Here is a 14,361-nt window from a genome sequence, read left to right on the forward strand (position 1 = left end):
GAACACTGCAGACCTAGTAAATCAGAATTCCTAGCAACAGAGTCTTAGAATCCATATTTAGGGAATTTGTCAGTGGTTCTGATAATACAGTTACCTTGGGAAAAAACAGAGTACAAGTATACTCCCAAAGAGACTCCGTGGATATATTTTCTAATTACAAATTTTATTTTTATTTTATGTGTATGACTGTTTTGTCTGCATATATGTAAGTGCACCATATACATGCAATGGCCAAAGAGGCTGGAAGAGGGTGTTGGATTACCTGGAACTGGTGTTATGGATGATTGTTAGCTGCCATGTGGACGCTGGGAACCAAACCGGGATCCTCTGGAAAAACAGCCAGTGCTCTTAACTACTCAGCCATCTATTAGGCCTCATATTTTTTAATTAAAAAATATCAGGCTGGAGAGATGGATCAGTATTTAAGAGCACTGGCTATTCTTGGAGAAGACCGGGGTTTGAATCCCAGCACCCACATGGCAGCTAACAACTGTAACTCCAGTTCCAGGGGATCCAACACCCTCTTCTGTCCTCCTTGGGCATCGCACGACACAGGTGTGCTTACACACATGCAGGCATAACACTCATACACATAAAATGAAAATAAATAAAAATTATTGACATGTGTGTGTATGTCACATGGGTCTGCATGCCCTTGGAGGCCAAAAGAGGGCGTCAGATCCCCTGAAGCTGGAGTTATAGGCAGTTGTGAGCTGTCTGATGTGGGTCCTGGGAAGTAAAACTTGGGTCCTCTGGAAGAGCAGTAAGTACTCAACAGCGATCTATCTCTCCAGCCTCGAATGTGTGTATTTTTAAATATCCAAACATATATACATAACCAGAGACACTGATATAGGAATTGCTGACCGCTCACTGAAGATCATGTTAAGAATCTGCCCTCCGAATCTTAGCAGTAAGGCTTTGGGCTTAGTACTTTCTGAAAGCTTTGTTGGTTTGTTCTATTTTGGGTTTTTTTGTTTGTTTGTTTGAGACTATGTATCTCTTGGCTGGCCTCAAAGTCTCTATGTAGACTAAGCTAGCTCTGAATTCACAGAGATTCACCTGCCTCTGCCTCCTGCATGCTGGGATTGAAGGTGTGCACCAACACATTGGGCCTGTTTGATTTAAGGACAGAAACCTTTGTTATAATTATGTTCCTCCAATACAGAAAAGTGACTTATTTTTTCACTTTAAAGAATAGCATTATTAGCTGGGTGTCGTGCCGCACGCACACCTTTGATCCCAGCACTTGGGAGGCAGAGGCAGGCAGATCTCTGAGAGTTCAAAGCCAGCCTGGTCTACATAGTGAGTTCCAGGTCTGCTGAGACTATAGGGAGACTCTGTCTCAAAAAAAAAAAAATTTTTTTTTTAGGTTTATGATAAAATTGGGAAGACTAGTACAGAGAAAGTTATAAAAATACAAAAACATGTCACGGGCTGAAGAGATGGCTCAGCGGTTAAGAACACTGACTGTTCTTGCAGAAGACCCGGATTTGAATTCCAGCACCCACATGGCAGCTAACAACTGTCCGTAACTCCAGTTCCAGGGGATCCGACAGCCTCCAAGGGCCTTGCATGACACAGGTGCACTTACCTACATGCAGGCAACACACACATACACCTAAAATAATAAATAAAATATTTTTTAAAAAACATGTTGCCAGGCATGGTGGAGCACATCTTTAATCTCAGCACTCGAGAGGCAGAGGCAGGTGGAGCTCTGTTGAGTTCAAGGCCAGCCTGGTCTACATAGTGAGTTCCAGGACAGCTGGGGCTACAGGGAGACTCTGTCTGAAAAAGACCAAAAAAAAAAAAGTCACAGGGTTGGAGAGATGGCTCAGTGGTTAAGAAAACTTGCTGTTCTTCCAAAGGACCTGGGTTTAATTCCTAGCATTCATATGGTGGCTAATAACCATCAGTAACTCCAGTTCTAACAGATTTGACACCCTTTTCTGCCCTATGTGGGCATTACATGCAGGTGGTGTGCTGACCTATGCAGGCAAAACACTCGTACACATAAAATTAAACAAACAAACATGTTACTTGATTATCGCTAGCAATTACACCTAGAACCAGCAAGGTACTGGGCCATAGTGGCAGGTCTGTATCTTTTATAGTAACCATACACACCGTTTTTGAACAACTTTGGAGTAAGCGCCAGCATTGAGCGTTTTCCTGATGAAGTCACAGATATGAGAGCTCTCTCCTGGGCATCGAGGGAGTCCAAAGACACCTGTGTCGGTACAAGACAAATTCGTATTACTCCAGTAGTCATATACTGAATGCCTACTATGTGCCAGGCACCATGAAAACCAAAAACTGGACAGAGTTAGAACCTAATCTCATTCATTTACTCTTAAAAAAAAAAAAAAAAAAAAAAAAAGCAGGGCTGTGAGATGGCTCAGTGGTGAAGAGCATTGGCTGCTCTTACAGAGGACCCAGGTTGGTTCCCAGCACCCACTTGGCAGCTGTGCTGGATAGCTTTAGTGTCAACTTGACACACCTGGGTTGAAGGAGCCTCAATTGGGGAATTTCCTTTATTGGACTGGCCTGTGGCCATGTCCATGGGCACCTTCTTGATTGTTGAGTGATGTGGGAGGGCCCAGCCCACTGTGGGTGGTGCCATCCCCGAGCAGGTGGTCCTGTGTTGCATAAGAAACAGGCTGAGCAGGGGCCAGGGGAGCAAGCCAGTAAGCAGCATTTCTCCATGGTCTGTGCTCCAGCTCCTGCCTCCAGGTTCCTGCCCTGAGTTCCTACCTTGGGCTCCCTGATGAACTGTGACCTGGGAGATGTAAGCCAAATAAACCTTTTCCTCCCCAAGTTAGTATTGGTCAGAGTATTTTGTCACAGCAATGGAAAAAAAACAAAACAAAACACTAGGACAGCAGCTGACAATTGTCTGTAACTCCAGTATCAGGGGATCTGATGCCCTCCTCTGACCTCCACTGGCATTGCACAACATAGGTGCACTTACATACATGCAGGCAGTACACACACACACACACACACACACATATTACTACTTGTGTTTGTATAATACACACACACACACACACACACACACTGTTTTTGAAATTAAGTCATGCTATAGTTTTACTACTTGTGTTTGTATAATACACACACACACACACACACACACACACACACTGTTTTTGAAATTAAGTCATGCTATAGGCTCTGGCTCACTCGGTACTCAAGATGGTCTTGATGCATAGCAATCCCCCTGCCTCAGACTTCTGAGTGGTAGCATTCCAAGCGAGTTCTTGGATTATTGGGAATCTAAATATGTGCCACCATGCCTGGCTAATGGTTATATTTTTGAAAAGTATTTCCCTACGGAGACATGGTGCACATGCCTGTTACTCTAGCAGTGGGAGATAGAGGCAGGAGGATCAGGATTTCAAAGTCATCCTCAGCTACATAGTGAGGACTAGGCAAGACAGGCAACATGAGACCCTGTCTCAAAAAAGTACACACACACACACACACACACACACCCATACAATTTTTCCCTATCTCTCATTTCATCACTCCATTTCATTCCCTGAAAACTCCCATAAGATGAGCACATTCACATTTTAGTCTTCCCATCTGTGAATGGGATCTACAATACATGACCTACACATCAGTAACAGTTAATTAGGTGAATCTAGGGTTTTTTATTACAGGGGGAATCGTGTTCCTATATAGCAACAGCCAAAAGTAATATTCAGCATGAGAGACCCAAAGTTCTATTCCAAAGAGACAGACTTTCCCCAAATCGGCACGTCTGTCTAAATGCTCTTAAATGGTTAGAACAAAAAAACTTATGCACTACATTTTTCTTAAGCCTAATGTCAACAGCACAATGCCAGTGTCAGAGTGCTATTATATTTTCCTTTTTTTTTTCTTAGTGGTGGTGCTGAGAATGGAGCCCAGGGTCTTGTACATACCGGGCAAACATTTTCACCACTGAACTACAACCCTGGCCTGTCATATTTTCCTAACTCCTCTATCACCACCTGCCACATGGCTGGAACCATCACACCTCCATGAACTAGAGAGAAAGGCAACCACCTAACGATTCACCTGTGCTACACAGTTCTGCAATCTGAGGTACTTCCTGCTTCCCCATTAGTGATGGCTAGTTTGTTATGAACCGTATCATGATGGTTGACTTAAGTATGCAAGTCAGGCTATATAGATTTTATTTTATTATTTTTATTTTATGTGTATGAGTGTATTGTCTGCATGTATGTGAGTGTACCCATGTCGTAGAGGTCAGAAGACGGCTTCGGATTCCTGTGGAACTGGAGTTAAGGACGATTCAAAGCCACCATGTGAGTGCTGGGAATTGAACCCGGGTCCTCTGTAAGGGCAGTCAGTGCTCTTAACCGCTGAGCCATCTCTCCAGCCCCTATTTTATTTATTTTTTATGTGTATGCTTGTATTGCATGCTTGTATGCAGGTGCATCTGTGTTGTGCAATGCCCATGGAGAACAGAAGAGGGCGTGGGAACCCCTGGAAGTGGCATTACAGATGGTTGTTAGCCACCATGTGGGTGCTGGGATTCGAACCTGGGTCTTCTGCAAGAACAGCCAGTGCTCTTAACCACTGAGCCAACTCTCCAGGCCCCTTTTGTTTTTTTAAAAAAGCAAGTAGGCACTGGGTGTGGGCACATGCCTTGAATTCCAGCACTCAGGAGGCTGAGGCAGAAGGATTGCTGCAAGTACAGAACATCAGGTGGGCAAGGGTTAGAAAAGAGAAAGAGAAAGATGGCGTTAAAGAGGCGAAGGTTACCTTGCTGTTGTCCCCCAACTGAGATCAGATTCATCATGGAAGGTAACGGGCATCTCTGAGCCACTGCCCTCCTACAGAAATCACAGGGAGCTATCAGCTCTGACGGTCAGATGGGCATGTACCAACAGTCACTTACTTCACAGATTAAGTTATTGAATACATTGCAGGTCCCCAAAGTTAGAGTTATATGATTTTCCTCTGTTACAGCCAAGCAAATCTTTCATAGAAAATAAAATAAGGGGTGCAGGAGAGAGGGCTCAGTCAGTAAAGTGCTTGCCACGCAAAAGCCTTGGGAAGGCGGAGACAGGAGCTTGCCAAGCAGTCTAGCTGAATCAGTGAGCTCCAGGTTCATCAAGAGACATTTTCTCAAATAAATAATGTATGTTGTTGCAAGCCTGATGATCTGAGTTTGACTCCTGAGACCCAACAGCAGGAGAAGAATGATTCCTGCAAGCGGTCCTCTCCTCTATGTTGGTGTTGCTTTTAATTTCTAGTTATTTATTTATTTTTGGTCTTTTGGAGACAGGGTCTCCTTGCAGCCCCAACTGGCCTGGAATTTACTATGTAGACCAGGCTGGCCTCAAACTCAAAGAGATCCACCTGCCTCTGCTGGGATTAAAGGCGTGCATTACCACACCCAGCCTGCTTTTAATTTTTAGTTTTCATTTTGTATTTTATGTGTATGAGCATTTTGCCTGCATGTATGTGAGTGTACCACATGTGTGCAGTGCCCATAGAGGCCAGAAAAGGACATCAGATCCCCTGCAACTAGAGTTACTATTTTGTTAGTCACCATGTGAGTGGTGCTGGGAATGGAACCTGGGTCCTCTGCAGGAGAAGCCTGTGCTCTTAACCACTAAGCCATCCCTCCAGTCCTGTATATTGTGTTTTGTGTGTTGTTTTTATTTTCCTTTTTTAATTCTTGTCATAAAATAACACATAAGAGCCAGTGAGATGGCTTAAGGGTGTTGGCCACCAAGCCTAATGACCTGAGTTGGATCACTACAACCCACATGATGGAAGAAGAAAACAGAAGGTTGTCCTATGACCTCTATACACTCTGCATCGACATACACACTCTAAACACATGAGATGTGGCCTCCCAACAAGTGAACAGTATGGCATTGTGAGCATATTCCCAGAACCCCACCCCCACCCCCTAATTCACATGGCTGAGCACTATTTCCCAGAATACCTCATCTTCTACTTCTCCCAGGTCCCGGCAAACCACTGTTGTACTTTCTATTATAATGAAATTGGCTCTGCAGATACATCATGTAAGTGGATCATGCAGTGAGTCCTTTGACTGGCTCATTTCACATACACCATCGAGCACACACACATATATACACACCAAATAAATAAGAACTTTTAAGCTGGGTGTGGTGGCACATGCCTTCAATCCCAGCATTCAGGAGGCAGAGGCAGGCAGTTTTCTGTGAGTTCCAGGCCAGCTTGGTCTACATAGCAAGTTCCAGGCTAGCTTGGGATACAGGGAGACCCAGTCTCAAAAAGACCAAAAATAAAAACTTTTTTAAAAAGCAAGGTGATAGCCGGGTGTGGTGGTGCACGCCTCGAGTCCCAGCACTTGGGAGGCAGAAGCAGGCAGATCTCTGTGAGTTCAAGGCCAGCCTGGTCTACATAGTGAGTTCCAGGACAGCTGGGGCTACAGGGAGACCCTGCTTCAAAAAAACAAAAAAAAAAAAAAAAAAAAAAATGGAGGGCCGGGCATGGTGGCACATGCCTTTAATCCCAGCACACTGTGAGTTCAAGGCCAGCCTGGTCTACATAGTGAGTTCCAGGACAAAGGGGGGTTCAGAGGGACTCTGTTTAAAAAAGAAAAAAAAAAAGTAAGGTGAAGAGCCAGGCATGGTGCACACCTTTAATCCTAGGACTCGGGAGGCAGAGGCAGAAGGCCCTGTCTCAAAAAGACAAAACAAAACAAAACAAGTAAGATGGAGAACAAGTGAAGATGACACCCAACATCAACATCAACCTCTGCCCCCCCACATAAGCACACACACACACACACACACCCCTAAACAAAGAAAATGAATTAAGTTCCACAAGGCTTCTTAGATGGGGACATTTTAAAATAACTTCCTTTCTGTGATGGGGAGGATCCCCCCAAAAACCACAAACAATACAAGAATAAAGAAATACCAATTCCACGTTACTATACAACGAAAGGTACTTACAGAAACTGGCCTCCCTGGGAGAATCCTATAGCATTGTAGCCTTGCTGCAGCTTAGGATCCTTAGCAAGAATTTCACACACTATCCTTACTTGGGAATTGACATTTAAGAAGAAGCTGTTCTCCACATCCTACAAGAGGAGCCACAGAGAAGAGAAAGGATTGGGCTGTAGGCACTGGGCACCTTCTCTAAGATGGAACTCATTTCAGTCAACACCCTCACACGGCCATTGAAGTGCAAGTATTAGCTGGCCCAGCTGGAATGATCAAGTTCCAGGCCAGCCTGGGCTACATGGCAAAATACTGCTGTGTCCCAATCAAACCAAACCAAACCAGTGGGGGTATGATTTGCTGCTAAAAATACACAGTGAGGCATTTGAATAGTATAATCTATGAAACCAGGCAGCAAACATTTAAGGGAATAGCTAGCCGTTCGGGGTCTTACCTCCACCATGTTCTTCCCAATCTCTAAAGATAAAACATAAATTCCGGGTAGTTGCTTCTCCACCATCTTCTTAACGGCACCCATGCTCAGGGGATTACAACAACTGTCTCCTAGCAACAAAAATAGTAATTTTCATGAATCAAAATATTACCAAAAAAAAAAAATTGGGGGGACTGGAGAGATGGCTTCAGTGGTTAAGAGCACTGGCTGCTCTTGTAGAGGACCTGAGTGCAGTGTCTAGCACCCACATAGTGGCTAACAAGTATCAATAACTCCAGTTCCAGGGGTGTGGACTTCTGGCCTCCTGTGATGCACTTACACATATGCAGGCACAACACTCATACACATAAAAATACAAATAAAATTAAAAAAAAACTTTTATGACTCAAAGGCTATTATTAAGAGTGTGGAAGGACAGCACACAGAATAAGAAAACCGGTGAGTGGGTGGTCTACGGCAGGGCTTCCGGAGTTGTTTCCACCCTCAACCATTTCCATCTAAGACATTTTTATATTACCTTGGGAATATAAAATAGCTACACAAGTCTGGGTGTGGTAGCAATGCCTTTAATCCCTGCACTCAGGAGGCAGAGGCAGGTAGATTTCTGTGAGTTCCAGGCCAGCTGGGGCTACAGGGAGACCTTGTCTCAAAAAGACCAAAACAAAACAACCAAAAAAAAGTATACATTTACTGACAATAAATCACAAAGAAATTTATTTTATGCATGCAGGTGGTATACCTGCATACGTGTAGGTAAAACACTTATATACATAAAATAAAAATAAAATATTTGGCTCAGCGGTTAAGAACACTGACTGTTCTTACAGAAGACCTGGGTTCGAATCCCAGCAACCACATGGCAGCTAACAACTGTCCATAACTTAACTTCAGTTCCAGGGGATTCTGACAGTTTCTCCGAGGGCACTGCATGACATGGGTGCACTTACTTACATGCAGGCAGTACACGCATACACATAAAATAAAAATAAGAAATAAAATATTTTTAAAAAAATATTCAAAAGATTTTAAAAAGAGCTGGGTGTGGTGGTGCATGCATTTAATCTCAGCACTCGGGAGGCAGAAGCAAGCAGATATCTGTGAGACTGAGGCCAGCCTGTTCTACATAGCAAGTTCCAGGTCAGCTGTGGCTATAGAAACCCTGTCTCAAAAAAAATTTTTTTAAAGAAATTTATTTTAAAATAATTCTTTGGTATACATACAACTTTGATTTTTTTTTTTTTTTTTTTTGGTTTTTGAGACAGGGTCTCCCTGCAACCTCAGCTGACCTGGAACTCACTATGTAGACCAGGTTGGCCTAGAACTCACAGAGATCCACATGCCTCTGCCTCCCAAGTGTTGGGATTAAAGGCGTGCGCCACCAGGCCTGGCTAACTTTACAATGTGTTAAAGATGAAAGCAAATTTTACACACTAAAGAGATAGATGCACTTGTTTACTTTTATATAAAGGATTACATTTTAGCTGGACATGATGGTTCACCCTCTAACCCCAGACTCAGCAGGCAAAGGCAGGCAGATCTCTGTAAATTTGAAGCCAGTCTGGCTCTTTTGGGTCCTGGCTCCAAGATGACCCAAAAAAGAAGAAACAAGCACTAAATGCAAGTTAAAGCAACAAAGTTCGAGGACTGGAGAGATGAGTCAGCAGTTAGGAGCACCAGCTGTTCTTGCAGAAGACCTGGGTTTGGATCCCAGCACCCACATGGCAGCTAACTGTCTGTAACTCCAGTTCCAGGGGATACAACTCCCTCTTCTGACCTCCTCAGGCACTGCATGACACAGGTGCGCTTACATACATGCAGGCATAACACTCATACACGTAAAATAAAGAGACATAAATTTAAGAAAACTAGCAACAACAAAGTGCCAATTTATACCCACTCAGACTGTTTTAAGAATAACTTCTTTAAATTTGGAAAGTCGGTGTTGGCGAGGACATGGAGAACTAGGAACACGTATGCCCTGTTAGTGGAAATATAACAATGTGGAAACGGAAGGCAGTTCCTCAAAAAAATCAAACATGTAATTATCAAATGGCCTAGAAATGCCACTTCTATGTATGCGCACAAGAGCAATGAAAACAAATACCAAATAAAACAGTGCGTAGAGACCTGCTTTGATGCACTCCCTTTCCCACATCTTGCACTGGCCATCTCTGCTCTGTTAGGACTCTTGTGGACCCCCAGATCTGGGAGCTTTCCCAGACCTGCCTCTCTCAACCCTCAGCAGAGAAGCTTCCTTATACAGCAGACAGTGATTAACACAGAGAACCACAACTGGCCAACATGCAAAGAATAAGGGCTGCAGAGAGCTTATCCCTGAATGGGACACCTGTATCAAACTTCTGCCTCTCAAGGCTCAGGGGTCATTGTGGAAGAGGAGGTAGTAAGATTGTAAGAACCAGAGGTGATGGAGGACCACAAAGAAATAGTTTCCCAGACAGCTGGTCAGTTACTCATATGAACTCACAGCAAAGGTGACAGCATGCACAGGTCTCATGTTAAATTCAAGTCAGACAAAATTCTAGCATAGACGTAGGGAAGTGGGTAAGAAACTCCAACTCTACCTGAGGAGCCTTTGGCAAGGGAAGATTCAACCTCCTTTAAGGGTGAGACTCTTAGCAGTCTGACCAGGCTCCAGTGAATGAATTCACACTGCAGGGCAATTGGGGCCACAAATCTGACTCTCTTTATATGTATATATTATTGGAGTACAAGGCTGGGCATGGTGGCACACACCTTTAATCCCAGGCAGAGGCAGGCAGATCTCTGTGAGTTCAAAGCCAGCCTGGTCTATATAGTGAGTGCCAGGCCATCTGGGGCTACAGGGAAACCCTGTCTCAAAAAAAGACTAAATAAAAAAAAAATTAGAGTACAAAAGTACAAAAGTGGGGTACAGATACAGGATGGGATCTAAATATAATAAAAAAAATACTGTATGAAATGCAAAAATTCAAGAAGATTTTAATTAAAAAATTTAAAAACATTGCCTACAAATGTTTATAGTAATAATATTGGTAATAGTCAAAAGGTAAAAATAAGCCAAAAGTTCATTATTGGATAAATAAGCTGTGGTATATTCATACAATGGAGTATTACTCAGCCATGAGTAGGGATGAAGTACTGACACATGCTACAACTTGGATGAACCTCAAAATCTGTTTGGTAAAATAAACCTGAAACTTAAGTCTGGTGGGATAGCTCAGAGGTTAAGAGCACTGGCTGTTCTTGCAGAGGATCTGGGTTCAATTCCCAGTACCCACATGGTGGCTAACAACCATCAGTAACTCTAGTTCCTGGGGATCTGATGCCCTCTTCTGGCCTCTGTGGGCATTGCATGCACAAGTGCACTTACATACATACAGGCATAACACTCATACACATAAAATAAAGTAAGTAAATAATTTTTAAAAGATTTCTAAAAAATAATCCTGACACAAAAGGTCACATATTGCCTGATGTGCTTCACTTGGTGTGTCCAGAACAGTAAATTCCACAGAGTAAGAAGTGGGCTAGAAGTTAATCAGGAGTTGGAGGAAGCAAAAATGAAATGATTACTTAACTCACATGGGTGTTTTTCTGGGATGCTGAAAAGTTTTGAAACTAGAGTAAAGTTGTGGTTGCCTAAACTTGTGAATACACTCAATGCCACTGAAACGTGAAAATGATTTAATTTGATGTTATATGAATTTCACCTTAATGAAAACAGGTAAAAGAACATTTTTTTGCTTAGCCCATCACTAGCAAACTTCTAAACCCCTTAAGAGGCCAGAGAAGTAGCTCAGTTGGTAGAATGCTTGTCTGCCATGTACAAGGCCCTACGTCTGAAGCCCAGGACTGTATAAATAGGCACAGTGGGGCACATCTATAACCCCAACACTTCAAAGGTAGAGAAGGAAGATTAGAAATTCAAGGCTATCCTTGGCTACAAGACAAGTTCGAGGCTAGTCCAAGATACTTGAGACCCTAAAAAAAACCCCAAACCAAATAGAAAAACAGGAGGCCAGATTTGGTGACACACACCTGTAATCTCAGCACATGTGGAAAGCCAAATAAAGCAGGAGATTTTCAGGACCAGGGTGAAGTACTTGACATGCCCAAGGCACAAAGTTTAAGGCGGTGCTCACAGTAATGAGGAAGGGCAGACCCTGAACTTGTACAAACTTGGGAATGAGTGCCTTGCCTCATCCTAGCTCCAGAATTGTTTCTAGAAGTAAGAAAAGGAAACAAACTGACCACTAGTGGAGGAGCGGACTGAGATCGTTTTCCACTCTGCCCATAAATCATACCATTTTCAACTGAACAGGAAGTTTAGAGACGGAAACACTGGCCTAGAGAATCTCTTTTTTTTCCTAACAACATTCACCACATTGACTGTAATGTGTAGAGAAAAAAAGGGGCTTGAGAGGTGCCTCAGTGGGTAAGAGTACTTGCTCTACAAGCATGAGGTCCTAAGTTCAAATCGCCAGTACCCACATAAAAAGCCAGGCTAGCTGTAACCCCAGTGTTGAGAGGAAAAGACAAGCAGCTCCTCAGAGCTGGCCAGCCTAGCAAAACAGTGAGTTCCCAAGATTCCAGTTTGGTGAGAAATCTACCTCAAGCCAAAAAGGTGGAGATCAAGAGGATAAAGGAAGATCCAGGAAGACACCCCATCCTGCCTCCCTGGCTAACCTCTTCCACATGCATGCGCATGGACACATACACCACATACATACAATACACACGTGTATACACACATACAAAGCCTCAAAATAAAAAGCAAAATCCTCCACTCTCCAACAGTCAGACCACTGTAACTGCTTGGAGCCTGGCCCAGTGATTTGTGGTACCTTAGAAATAATTAGAGTCTAAGGTGTCCTATCCAGTGGCCAATCTCAGGAAGGACAGGTGGTGTTATAAAATTTACTGCCAACAAGATAGTGAGCTGCCCACCTCTTTTCTGCTCAAATAAGACTCCACAGAAATGGGCCAAGAAGCAACGTCACAAAACTTCTCTTCTGCTATAAAAGTGCCCTGCTCCATCTGAGGGTGCAATTCTCTTTCTCTTTCCTCTCTCTCTCTCTCTCTCTCTCTCTCTCTCTCTCTCTCTCTCTCTTGATGTGTTCCTGTCTATATTTTCTAGCCCTTACTAAACTTTTATATCAATTCTGGTCTAGTGAACACTTTTATCACCGTACCAAGTGTTCATTGTTCCCAGCACATTACTTTGCTTGGTGGCCTGAGTGCTAGGAGAGGGCAGCATCTAGTTTGCATCCTCTTTGAGACTGGCTGTAGTATCCCTAGCGTCTGGAAGAGCCTTGGAAGAGATGTCCATATTCACTACCTCTAATCCCTCTCTGTGGTTTTCTTTAACCCATTCAAAAAACTCAGCCTCAAACTGCTTGTCAAGAGAACCACCAATCTTCACAGGGCTAAGGCAGTACTGTTCTCTCACTGTGTCTCCCCTTGACTAGTTCCTCCTTACCAACTCCACCTGCAGAAGCTGAGGTGCCTCTAGGCCAGTACTCTTGGCATACTCACTCCCGAGTGATCTTACCCCCATGACACCACTTTAAATGCTAGTCAGAGGCCCAATACTCCCAACTAAAACCTCCAGCAGTGAAAAATGCTTCTATATTACCTCCCATTTATGTAACAAGGATCTCAGATTTACTACGTCCAAAGCTGGGTGTGGTATCACATGCTTGTAATATCAGCACTTAAGAAGCTGGGGCAGGAAGATCCTAAATTCAAGGCCAACCTGGGCTACACACTAAGAATGGTCGTAAAACAAAACACCTCCTCCCATCCCCCAAAATCAAATAAGACAGAGTGCACAACTGTAACACTGGGACTTGAGAGGTAGAAGAACAGGGATTGGGAATTCAAGGCCATCTTTAGGAATCTGGCCTTGTGACATGCAGCCTGTAATCCCAGTACTCAAAAGATGGAGGCAAGAGGATCACTGGGATTTTGAAGCCAGCCTGAACTACATAGTGAGTTCCAGGACAGCCTGCCTGGGCTACAAAGTGAGATCCTCTAAAAAGAAAGAAGGAGAAAGAAAGAAAGAAAGAAAGAAAGAAAGAAAGAAAGGAAGGAAGGAAGGAAGAAAGAAAGAAAGAAAGAAAGAAAGAAAGAAAGAAAGAAAGAAAGAAAGAAAGAAAGAAAGAAAGAAAGAAAGAAAGAAAGAAAGAAAGAAAGAAAGAAAGAAAGAAAGAAAGAAAGAAAGAAAGAAAGAAAGAAAGAAAGTCATCCTTGGCTACCAAGATCAAAGACAACTTGGGTTACATGATACACTGTCTCAAAAATAAATAAATAGTAGCCAGGCATGGTGGTAGACACCTTTAATCCCAGCACTCAGGAGGCAAAGGCAGGCAGACTGCTGGAGTTCTAGGCCAGCCTGGTCTACATAGTGAGTTCCAGGCCAGCTGGAGCTACAGGGAGACCCTGACTCAAAAAAGCCAATAAATGGGGGCTGGAGAAATGGCTCAGCAGTTGAGAACACTGGTTGTTCTTGCAGAAGATCCGGATTCGAATCCCAGCACCCACATGGCAGCTAACAACTGTCCATAACTCCAGTCCTAGGGGATCCAACAGCCTCTTCTGACCTCCGAGGGCATTGCACGACACAGGTGCACTTACCTACATGCAGGCAATACATGATACACATAGAATAAAAATAATAAATAAAATTTAAAAAAAAGACCAATAAACAAATAAATATATCATCTAGGCATGGTAGCATACATTTGTAATCCTAGCACTTGGGAGGAGAGGCAAGAGGATCAAGAGTTCAAGGTCATCTTTAGCTACACAGCAAATTTGAGGTTAGCTTGGGCTACATGAGACCCTGTCTTAGAAAGAAAAATAGCTGGGTGTGGTGGTGCACGCACTCAGGAGGCAGACACAGGTGGATCTCTGTGAGTTCAAGGCCAGCCTGGTCTACAT

The 14,361-nt window shown here is 43.4% G+C and overlaps 1 protein-coding gene across 2 annotated transcripts in view; it reads right to left on the reverse strand.

Annotated features, from left to right (window-relative positions):
- The window catches only part of Ppt1 (palmitoyl-protein thioesterase 1), a 29,715-nt gene that overhangs the window by 12,641 nt on the left and 2,713 nt on the right, over window positions 1–14,361 (reverse strand). The window contains exons 2-5 of one of the 2 annotated variants that reach the window (XM_008834271.3): window positions 7,420–7,529; window positions 6,978–7,105; window positions 4,780–4,850; window positions 2,131–2,233 (exon numbers count right to left, since the gene is read on the reverse strand). In XM_008834271.3, the coding sequence (XP_008832493.1) occupies window positions 2,131–2,233; window positions 4,780–4,850; window positions 6,978–7,105; window positions 7,420–7,529 (412 nt within the window). The remainder of the gene's footprint in view (window positions 1–2,130; window positions 2,234–4,779; window positions 4,851–6,977; window positions 7,106–7,419; window positions 7,530–14,361) is intronic. The other variant, XM_029564106.1, reaches the window with a different exon arrangement.

This window comes from Nannospalax galili, unplaced genomic scaffold, assembly GCF_000622305.1.
Source record: "Nannospalax galili isolate Female #2095 unplaced genomic scaffold, S.galili_v1.0 scaffold1657, whole genome shotgun sequence".
In the NCBI taxonomy this organism is placed as follows: Eukaryota; Metazoa; Chordata; class Mammalia; order Rodentia; family Spalacidae; genus Nannospalax; species Nannospalax galili.